The sequence below is a fragment of the Lagopus leucura genome, unplaced genomic scaffold (assembly GCF_019238085.1).
Source record: "Lagopus leucura isolate 7727_CA_CO unplaced genomic scaffold, USGS_WTPT01 Super-Scaffold_100029, whole genome shotgun sequence".
Taxonomy (NCBI): Eukaryota; Metazoa; Chordata; class Aves; order Galliformes; family Phasianidae; genus Lagopus; species Lagopus leucura.
Genome location: NW_024962280.1, coordinates 1,443,016 through 1,454,411, shown reverse-complemented (window position 1 = coordinate 1,454,411; position 11,396 = coordinate 1,443,016). Strand labels below are relative to the sequence as shown.

The 11,396-nt window shown below is 44.7% G+C and overlaps 1 protein-coding gene across 1 annotated transcript; it reads left to right on the top strand.

Moving 5' to 3' along the window:
- Positions 1–1,637: 1,637 nt before the first annotated feature.
- On the top strand, positions 1,638–8,531 carry LOC122185418 (ovocalyxin-32-like). Its single transcript, XM_042881211.1, has 6 exons — positions 1,638–1,886; positions 5,586–5,648; positions 6,514–6,685; positions 7,352–7,488; positions 8,168–8,230; positions 8,324–8,531. Exons 1-6 carry the CDS (start codon positions 1,653–1,655, stop codon positions 8,480–8,482), a joined length of 828 nt encoding a protein of 275 aa, XP_042737145.1. The 5' UTR covers positions 1,638–1,652; the 3' UTR covers positions 8,483–8,531.
- The last annotated feature ends 2,865 nt before the right edge of the window (positions 8,532–11,396 follow it).

The following is an 11,396-nucleotide window of genomic DNA, read 5'->3' as shown; positions in this document are numbered from 1 at the left end:
GAATAAAATTCAAGCTGTAGTTACTGATGGAGGAAAACGGTACGTCCAATTCATTTAAAATCAAGTTACAGAAAAAATAAAGAGCTTGTTTTTAACTCCACCGAGACGTTGAAGTTAGAACTGGAAAAGTTGCAAAACAAAATGCACTGAATTTTGTCCAAATTCCGTGTATTACATTACAGTCATCTGCTAGTGATTAGGAGCCAGTGAGGTCTGCTGCAAAATGCTTACAAAGGATATAGAAATAGTCTTAAAATCTGAAACAAATTAGCAATAACTGGCCTCTAAGCATTTGATGAATGAGAAAAGATGGTAAGAAAATGAAAACCTCAGAATGCTTTTGAGATCAGCTGCCCTAAACAACCCTCACTTCAATTTCTAAAAGATCCAAATCAGCTGTGGCATTAGTGTGATGTAAACCACGGCACGACGTTAACACTGGGAAACTTGCCTTGTTGGTTAAAGGACAGTGAGAAGGGTTATTAACGTGTTACTTACCTCACCATCATCCTCTTTAATCTGGACCAAGTGATCTGGAATGAGAGGTGTAAAGGTGGTAGTGAGATCAACCTGCACCACTTTCTAGATAACTAGGAAATGTCACTTCAAGCTGGATCACTTGCTTCTGTTCTTTCTGTTCAGGTATTACATACTTCAGAGCTTCACTTTTACCTTCCCTAAAAAGCCTGAAACAAAAAGGCAGCGCAGAACTCGAGGCCTGGCTCTTACAGCCTTAAAGAGTCCCACAAGAACAAGACTTAAACACTACTTCTAAATTTTGTGGAAGCAGTGAATGCCAGCGTTTGTTGGGTTTAAGAATGCATCCCCGACCCCAAAACCATTTGAGCTTTTATTTTTCCAAGCAAAACGTTTATAAATTGGAGTCACGTTAGATCAACAGCATATCATAGCAACGTAATCTCTACAGCAATTTAGGAAATTGCCCTGGAAGCTGCCTTTTGTCCCCGCTTTGTGCTACAGGCTTTCTGTCCCCACACTGAACTTCAGTTCCCGTTATTCACATTGCCTTTGTTACGCTCTGCAGAAAGGAAACAAGCGTAGCGGTGACAGCAGCACTGACAGAGAGCAGGAAAAGGAGGAGAACATTCGAGGGCAAAGGGAGCTCAAAGGAAGCGAAGGACAGGGCCAGAGCCTCACAGCTCAGCACCGACACATCAGGGGCTTGCAGGCTGTGCCAGCTTAACAGCCAGAATCCATAAAAGGTATCTTAAGCCCTTAGCTCTTCTTTAAGGCCCTGACCTACCACAGAACCTCAGTCACCAACACGAAAAGTGCTCGTGTGCTTTGAATGGAGGCAGTGTCACTGCAGGTACACCGAGTCACCACGCTGTGAGACCAGGAGGAAACCCGAACCTACTGTGGGGCAGGTGAGAACTTCTGCCCCTGGTACAGGGAGAGTCATTTTTCTGCGTAAAGCACCTAACCTTTTGCTCAAAGGCAAACCCAAATGCCGTCATCTCTGGCCCGCAAACCCCTTGCCCCCCCCCGCCGGCAGGTGGGAGGGCTGAGGGAAGGGCAGGACCCGAGCGAGGAGTTCCCCGTAGCGCTTCCCGGGCGGGGAAGGGAGGGCCGTGTCCCCGCTATTAGTACCGTCCCGCCCGGATCCCGCCTCACAGCGCTCCGCCAGCACCATGCCGGGGCTCCGCGCCGCGCTGCCCGCCGCCCTCCTCCTCCTCAGCTCCTTCCCGCCCGCCGCGGCCGAGCAGCCGCCGTGGCCGTGGGCTCCGGGCGTGATGCACGCGCTGAACCCCAGCGACCGCCAGGCCTCCAGGGCGGCGCGGACAGCGCTGCACTACAGCAACTACTACGGGGCGTCCCCCAGGCTGCTGCGGGCTCTGCGGCAGGTGCTGAAGGCTACCGCCAAGGTAGGAGGGGCGACGGGCGGCGGGGCAGGGGAGAGGAGCTGCCCTCAGGGCTGAGGGACGCTGAGCGAAGCGTTTCCCGCCTTCCCCACGCAGCAGCTGCACGGGGCGCCCGGCAGCCCCACACCGCTCCGAAGCGCTGCGGACGCGCTGTTTCGGTCCTCAAGTCTTCCCCAGGGATCCCAGTGGCTTCAGACTGGGATCTCTATGAAAGATCGACGCCGACCGGCACACGTTTCACACATCAGAGAAATAACTTCCGATCAAATTTGACATAGCTACTGCATACCGTTCAGACTTTGCGCACGGCCTCCCGTCGCACGGCAAGCAGCGCCTGGAGCCCCAGCGCACAGCTGCACGGCTCACACCGCCGCACGCGCTCTGTGGATGCAGCTGAGGGTGGCTGTGCTGGACGGGGCATTTCATTCTCCCTCTGGAACTCTGGCAGAAATCGATGACAAAAACGAACATTTGATACTTCTCACAAAGCACGCAGGTGCCCCTTTTGTACTTACTGGGCAGCGTGCACATGTAATATGGTGGAGGATAGGTCTCTATATTGCTGTGCCTGGCCAAGAAGGCTGGTTGCACCCTGGCTTGTATCAACAGTAGTGCAGCCGGCATCCATCCCTCCATACTCTTCTCCCAAACAACAGTCAGCCTGCCCAGGGAGCATTGGGGTCACCGTCCCTGAAGGTGTTCAGACCCTAAGATGCGGCACTGAGGGATGTGCTCAGTGGGCATGGTGGGGATCTCAGATTCTGGGTCTTTTCCAGCCCTCATGATTCTATGGCACAGCTCCCTGGAGCAGCGCGTGTGATGGAAGCAGTGCAGGCATAACCCCACAGCTAGCGGGAGTTGAGGGGTTGGCGCAGACCTTTCCAACCTGTAACTGAATATCTGCAAGATGGAGTAAGGAAAAGGGATTTTCTCCACCCACCATTGCCCACGTGCCTTTCAAAACAGGAAAGAAGAAATTGGCTCCTGGAGAAATGAAATGCCTCATTATTTCCTCATGATACTCGATGCTGTGCAGCACTCTGTAACCACTTTCTGCAGGTTATTTCCCCTTTTTCTTTGCATGCTCTGTAAAAACAAGAGGAGAAGCACAGCAGACATGGTCACTTCCTCCTTTCCTGTCCTTCCCTGTAAAAAATGAAAAGAATTTCCTGGAAGGAATGCACTATCTAATGCGAATATAAGTTACAGTTTTTGAGTTTTTTTTTAAGAAGGCAGTTTTCCTATTAGTCCATTGTTGGATCAAGCAAAAATAGAATAGCTTTATCAGGGAATTTAATCATGAGCATTGTATTTAAAAACTGAGATTATCATCCCACTAAACATTTAAATGGTGCCAATAAGAAACAGGACTGGAAAAAGCCTCCAGTACAGTAACTGTTAGATGAGGATTTTTCAAGCTCTGGTAAAATGAGCCTTCAGTGGCTCCTTCTTCCAGCAACCAGTAGTAGGCACATAGCAAACACTGGCTGCAGTTCTGTTTTCTCATCGATTTTAGTTTAGCTTTTTAATTAAGTTTAGTTTTTTAATTTCAGTGAGTATCTTCCAGGAAACAGCAGCATGCATCTCATGGGATTGTTGACAGTTGCACTTTAAAATATGTATTTGAGAAGTGAAGCTGAAGAGCCTGGAATTCCAGAGAGAAACTCCCATATTGCTGAGCAGCTAGGCAGGTGGATCAGCAGGGAAGCACAGAGGTAAAGCTAGTTGATCTATCGACTGAACTACAACAGTTTCTAGAATTGGGGTACCAAACGCTATTTTATGGCTGGAGATCTCTCTACACAAGCTCATCTTAACACACAACAGTGCCACGTCAGGACTATGGTACTGATATTAAAATAAGTCAATTAAAAGTTATCTATGAGTTTCTAACAGTCAGGTACTCAAGTCAGAGTGGGAAGGTAAGATCAGTTGCAGGGTAGCTTTATTATCTAGGGCACAAAAAGCAGCCGACTTTGCTGGCTTTTCCCTCCACAGCAGCCAGGGTAAAGCTGCCTGGGCTGGCTGGCAGGGATGTGTGGACCCCACACCTCTCCCTGTGTATACAAATATTTACTTTTCTTCTTGGATGCTATCTTTTGACTACTTTCAGTCAGCCAGTGTTGTTTGATATCAAATATGCCTCAGCTCTTATTCGATTCACAGTGTGTGATGGTTTACAGGAATGCATTGTGGAGTAATAGTGAAAATAATAGTGGAAATCAAAGCAGTTTCTTCCATAGGACAAAGCCCCTGACGTTGTAACCAGCAGGCAGGCTGCTGTGCTGGGCTACTTGAGGAAGAGGTTCAGCTGGAAAGCCCACCATTACCTTCAGTTACATCAGACAGCCAAGCTTCACCAGCTCCAGCAGTCCAACTGTTTCAGTGTCTCTCATCTGTAGTACTGATGACAAGACAAGGAATAAGCCTAGGTTGCTGTGCTTCAAACACCAATACTTCATCAAACGAAGAATGCTAGAGATAGTAGCTCTAATAACAACATCACTTTACAATAATTAGAAACTTAGGCTTAACTGCAGTGATCATGAGCAATTAAAACCTTCTGTCAGTGTCCCCAAATTATTGATTCTTTCATAAACCTGCACTTCAGAAAGTTAGTTTTTACCAGTTTGCTACAGTAAGAGTAGAATGTAAAGCAGTAACACGTAATAATCTGTCATTTTGATTTAAGACTAAGTAGATCAGAAGGACATTTTGGCTAGTGCAGAAAATGGGGGCAGGAGAGAATAGCAGAGAGAAGATTGCAAAGGTCTGAACTCATCCTCTCTGTTCCTTCATTACACTCTTGGTATAATGTGGGCCCAACTCCAGACTTGGCTCTTTGTAAAGATTTCATGAAGGTAAAAATAAGAAGTGACTAAAGCAATCTGTCATCAGCAGTACCTAACTGCAGATGTACCAAAGACAGGAGCTGGGCTCACGGCCTTTGCTCTGTCAGTGCTGACACGATGCTGTTGATGCTTTATGAAGGTATGGTGGGAACACAAAAGAACACATTTAGATAAGTAAGACACACACAGGTGCTTTGGATTCTAACCTTCAACGCCGTGCAAATGTCCAGATGCCCCTCCTGTTTACCTGAAGTGTACTGTGGTCAGAAAACAAACAGACTACCAAACAGCGCTGCTTCTGAACTGCAGTAATTTGACTTCAGTGTACACTGTATAGCTTGCACTCTCCAGTAAAATGCATTTTCTACACACTGCATCACACACCTCACAGAGGAAAACCTTGTTAACACTGTCCTACACCAGTAGTGTGGAAAAAAAAGCTAGAGGTTTTCAAGGGAGAATACCTCTTACTAAAACAACTAATCTATGCAAAACAAACCAGCTTTCAGATACAGAAACAATGCAGCTTATGTGTCAGAAAGCTCATCTAGTAAATCACAGTGCAGCATACAAAAATACATACTTCACTCTTGACTGATTTCATCAAAGAGAGGCTTAGAAATATAACCATCAGCTAAACAACACAAAATGGCATTCTGCAAGCAAATAGTTAATAAAGCTTTCCTTACTGTTTGCCACTCAGACTGCTCACTGGTCAGAAAATAACGGCTACAGTAATGAAGTAGAGAGTATTTGGTACAAAGGCAGCCTTGCCTTCCCCCACAGTGCTAGTGGCACAGTCCAGAGAGCCACAAGGCTGCACTGCAAGCTGAATCCTCCTCTCTTTCAGATCATTCCAGGAGTTGGTGTGAAGTATTACCTGCAGTTTACTACTGAAGACTACATAAATGGGGTAAGTTTACCATCCCACACATCTTAGAGTCTGTTAAACTCTAACACCTTCAAAGCGGTACATTTAAGTGTTTTTGCAAATGGGCCTTTCACAACGTAAGGACCTACTGTAAGGCTTTCACCTGTCCAGCATGAAGCACAGTTTGCTCTTAGTAACACCTGAGTATCTCATCTATCAGCTCTTCTCCTCTGCAAGGGTCCAACTGCAGTTTCCTGCTTTGCTTGCTGTCTTAGTAAGTCACATCAGGCAACAAAGCTTCTGAGTCAGACTTTGCAGTGGTCCAAACTCAGTGTTACACTGTGGTCCTCACCCAGCTGTAGCTCCTGCAGTGTCCACACACCACAATGAAAGCAGACATATAGCTGATTTTTTTTTTAAATACAACCATCTCTCCATTTGTTGTTACAGCTGTCACTAGCAATTTTACCACAAGCGTCTGTTCTTCTATTGCACACTTATAATATTCAAATTACTTCCAGAATTTAATCTAAAGCATTAGATAACTTTTCTTTCAAGGCAGAAATATCAGACAATGAAAGTCCCATTATCAGCATTATTGCTTGAGAACCTGCAGACATTTCTAAGATGGCTCGGTACATTTCTGTTACATCTTGATTCAAAAGTTTTGTTAAATCACTTTCACCTTGTGGTTTAAATTTCTTTAACTTTCTGGAGAAAAAAATAATGTTATGTTATGTACATCCTTTAAAGGTTTTTTGGATCTTTGCACAGCTTCCTACAAAGCACCCCATGTTCCTTCTCCAAACGCATGCTTCACTTATCTCTACAAAGAGCTTTTTAAGAATGCGTTGCTGGTAAATGAAGCGTTGATTAATGGTCACAGTCTGTAATTCTGCCTTTACAGGAAAATGCTGGGAGCTGCCTTGCTACAGTCTTGTACCTACAGAAGTCTCCGCCTGAAGTCAATATCAAGTGTGCTCACACTCAGGATAAGAAAGAAATCCAAGAAGAGGACAACAGATTTTACCAGTATCTTCAGCATCGAACGAAACCAATAATTGCAAATGATATTCCAGGTACTCCTCCAAACAATCAACTGCACTTCATTTTATATCAAAGAGTTTGCACACAAGTGAAGGAACGTGCAATTCAAAAAGCACAAACCCAAAGTAGCACCCTAAAGCTGTAGGGCTAACTAGCAGAACAACTCACCTCACCACAAATTCTTGGGGAGACAAATCCAACCGTGTTTCACAGCACAGTGGCAGTCAATCCAATGTTGTGAACGTGTTCTGGTTTTAAAAAACAGACTGCAGTTTTACAGTCAAGTAAATGCAAAATATTCTGAAATAGCAGCAATTGCCCGAAGCCACAAACCTTCCACAGCTGTGGACAGGAATTCACAAGGGATGGGAAACAGAATTCTTCCATCCTGGAAATGGAGCACCCAGATACCTCTTTTCCTCCTGGTTAAGTAATGACCTCCACTATTGTGGATATTGGGTTTCCCACCTCATTGAGGGGAACTGGTGATTAACATCTCTTGGTAATTTCACTTCCATCATGCTGGCATACTTCTGCAGTCACAGTAAATTTAGGATCGATTCATTCTCCTCCCAGTTCACGACTGCAGTAAGAGCCAGCTCCCAGGCATAGTGCCATGCCACGCAGCAATGCTCTGTGGTTTATCCTGTTTCTGATGAACAGCCAGAATTCATCATCTTTATACGACTCTCTTTCAGACAGCCATGGAAATATTGACCATGCCCATCTTCCACTGTGGGGCTTGGCTATTGCTGGTAGCAGTTACATCATGTTGGAGAAGTCAACAGAGAACTTGGGTTACTTCATGGCACAAGTCAAGGCTGTGAAGCAGCGGGTAAGCAAATGGAAATTACACATCTGCCTTACAGGTGACAGCCTATAGAGTGGCAAAGAATAAAACAGCTGCCAACATCTCACACTCTCTGTAATGGCAGTGGTTCGTCCAGAAGTGGATCTGTTGGCTTCTGCAAGTTTAATCAGGAGATTTGAACGTAAGATCCTGCTGTTCCTCAGCCCCACACCACGTGCTCTTTGCCCCCCTACCCAAACTTCAGGGTAGCACCAGTCCAATATGCATTCTGGTGAATGTACCTTACACCTACAGCCTACAGAATAGGAGTTCCCAAACTTTCTCTTACTCATCTGTGCGTTCATTTTTCACTCCCAAGTTACATAGAACAGCGTTTCTCTGAAGGAGAGTTTAATAGACAAGATTACCACATTTATTTGAGGATTAACTGAATGAATTATTACCTGTGTAAGCCTAGTTTCATGCCAGGGTACAGACATACACTGTAGTTACTGTCTTTGAAGTTTTATGCTGTAAGTGCTCCTGATTCCCCCTCTGTTTGTGTGCAAAAACCTGTCTTACTCCAGCCAGATATCACAGCCATCTTAAGCCCTATTCATCTCACTTTCTATGCAAGCTAAGCACATCAAGTAAATCAGGGTAGATTCTAAACTTCAGCAGTGTAACTTGTGTTCTTATTTGTCTTCCTTTGATGCATGACCAGATAAGGAAGGACAGTGCTGTTGAGTTTGAATTCATGATCTTGCTCCACGAAACTCCAACGCAGGTAAGAAAGCATATTCACACAGTACCTACCTCCATCAAGAGAGAAACGGTATAAAGATCACAAAAGACAATTACTGTAAAATCTCTTCTCCAGAAAATAGATCTCTGTCACATGCACCTCATTTGGACACTCGGTCACCCTCTGAAGGTGAAATACATCTGCACTTCAGATAACCATCGGCTCGAAGATGGCTCAGGACAGGACTACGGATCAGCTGCTGGGATGTTCCATGAAAAGGAAGGGAATTTTTAAAAGCGACTGTTAGCTTGATGCACACATTAAATGGGAAACCTCTGTGTAACAGGCCTGAAGTTGTGATCATTTTTCAAATCCAAGCCTCATTACAGTAAATTTGAATCATCAGTTCTTTCATCTGTTTGTTCCAGAATGAACCTCTGTAATTTCTCTAAATTAATGCTCTAGGGATCTACCTAAAAACTTTGCTACTATACATACACAGATAAATATACACAAGTTGATTATGTCATCCTTGAACAAAATTAATATATCAGATAAAAATCTTGAGAAAAGTATTAATCTGTCACTAAGAGATATTTGCTGGTTTTTTTGAGATAGCTACCTGCTGATTTTTAAATAACCTCCAATAAAATAAATACCATTAGACAGAGTGGAAGTTGGATTTTCTTTCACGATGCTGTTAGACCCCAACTTTCCATCTTCTCCTGGTACTTGACCTTTAAAAAGGCTGTGAATGAGCAGCAAAATCTTTCCCCACAAAGCCCTGCAGAAGCCAGTAAGCAGCACCTGCACTGTCCCAGTCCTGCTGACGTGCTTTCAGGGGTCTGTAATCAGCTATGAGGATTCAGGTATTTAATGTGAAGGTTTATCTGGGGTTATTTAGGCTGGGTGATCTGATATCCTCCCAGATTTAGGCATTTTACACAAGTTTATTAGAGTGATGTAATGTTACCGACTGCAGGTTTTTATGTCAGCACATAACAGACATTACAATAAATTCAGTGAAGCAGTATCTTACGTACGTTTTGTGTTGGCAAGACATTTCTCAACAAAAGCACGAAGTCAGAGCTTTCAATGGCAACATTTCTTCAGTTAAAAAAGAAAAAAGGTGATGAAAATATTTTTAGAATTACAGCAAGCACATGCTGTGCACTCTGAGGCTCTATTTTAGCAGTGCACTTAACTGCAAGTTTGGTTCCCTTACTCCATTTTTGCCACAGCTCTCCGTATCCAGAAGAGAAGTACTTCCAGATCAGTGTCAGGCAATGCAATGTTAAGACAGTTAAGCAACTGCACAACTGTAGCTTCCGGACAAGTAGCAACCCTACTGGAATCCAAAGGCAAAATTTCCACCAACTTCTTCAGGGCCAAAACTTCATTTGACCAACCACAGCCTGAAATGGTAGGTTTTTACTCAAGCAAAATTACTGGTGAGGCCAATGCAGTCGTGATCTGAGCTGAGGCTCAGACTGGTTCATAGTGAACTCTTCACATTAAGAAAAACTTACATAGCGTGCCTCTGTGTTGTAAGGGGCTGCGTACAGACAAGAGAAGACCAAGAGCTCTCTTCCATTTTTACAGAATCACCACGGTTGGAAAAGACCTACAAGATCATCCAGTGCAACCATCCACCCATCACCAACAGGTCTCACTAAACCATGTCCCTCAACACAACGTCCAAATGTTCCTTGAACACCTCCAGGCTCAGTGACTCCTCCACCTCCCTGGGCAGCCCATTCCACTGCCTGACCACTCTTTCAGAAAAGCAGTATTTCCAATGTCCAGCCTAAATCTCCCCAGGTGCAGCTTGAAGCCATTCCCTCTCGTCCTATCCCCAGTTACACGAGAGAAGAGGCCAACCCCCAGCTCACTGCAACCTCCCTTCAGGTAGTTATGGAGAGCAGTAAGGTCTCTCCTGAGCCTCCTCTTCTCCACGCTCAACAATCCCAGCTCCTTCAGTTGCTCCTCATCAGGCTGTGCTCCAGACCCCTCACCAGCTTTGTTGCCCTTCTTTGAACCCACTCCAGAGCCTCAATGTCTTTCTTGCAGTGAGGGACTCAAAACTGGACACAATACTCGAGGTGCAGCCTCACCAGAGCTGAGTACAGGGAACTTTTTGCTGCTAGGAAGAGCTCAACTAAGTCAAAATCATACACACACAAAATCTAAGGCACTCCAAAACAAAGCTCATACTTCTTTCCTTCCTTGCATCCACTGTCCCCACCTATTCACTACTCCCCCAACCTGTAGATCTTTCACCCTTGTATTTAAGTCCAGTAGAGCCCACTGTGCCTCAGTTGTCCCTACAGAGTGCCACTCTGATCATGTGCTAGCTTTATGGAGAACCAGCACACATCTGGCAGAACCTATTAGCCAAGAATTCCCATTGTGACTGGCCTCTACTAAGCACAGTGTAAAGGCATAACGTAAATATAACTAAAAATGATAAGCACCCCATCTCTCTTTACACTGCATTCACATCACATGCATAAAACATCCTTGAACTCTGATGAACGGGCTATAACATTCCCTTATTTTTAAAACTCTCCAAATGTCAGAGTACCCGCAGGGCTTTTTCTTGGAACTACTTCCAGCTGGACATTTTCACAAGAACAAAAGCTACGGATGTGAGGGAATCACCAAAGATGTAGCCCAAAGCAACAACATGCTTCTATACGACACCATACCTGCACCTCGTTACCATTCACATGCCCCTGACAAATCTCTGACACTGTTCTCATTCCAAGTTTAAAAGAAGTCATTTCCACTGCATGTCTGTGAATGCTGAAGAAAAGAAGCCCAGCCACGGCGGTACTGTCTGCATCTGGTAAACATCAACCACGATCCTGTGCCAGGAGCGTAGCTGGTTTTGAACTGGAACTTCCTCCTCTGCTTACTGGAAAATCTGTTTATCTGCAAAAATGCTGCTAAACTGAGTAAGTCAGGAAAAGAGAGCGTGCAACCAAAATCCAGAGCAGATCTGGTAATAATCAAATGAAAATTGATGATTATATCTTCTCTTTCTCACCTAATTGTCACATCCTTGTTTGAGCTCTCCTGTACAAGATCTATCCAGCTGATCCCCAAGCTAAATAGCAGCAGCAGCAGCACGCTCTCCTGACTCCAGGGTTCTAAAAAATAAAATAATCCCTTCACTTTCTAAATAAATGCCAAGAAAGTAAGAACA

Coding starts and splice junctions, on each gene's coding strand:
- LOC122185418 (XM_042881211.1), top strand. CDS start 1,653: ATGCCGGGGCTCCGCGCCGCGCTGCCCGCCGCCCTCCTCCTCCTCAGC. Junction 5,649..6,513: donor CTGAAGACTACATAAATGGG/GTAAGTTTACCA, acceptor CTGCCTTTACAG/GAAAATGCTGGGAGCTGCCT. Junction 7,489..8,167: donor TCAAGGCTGTGAAGCAGCGG/GTAAGCAAATGG, acceptor ATGCATGACCAG/ATAAGGAAGGACAGTGCTGT.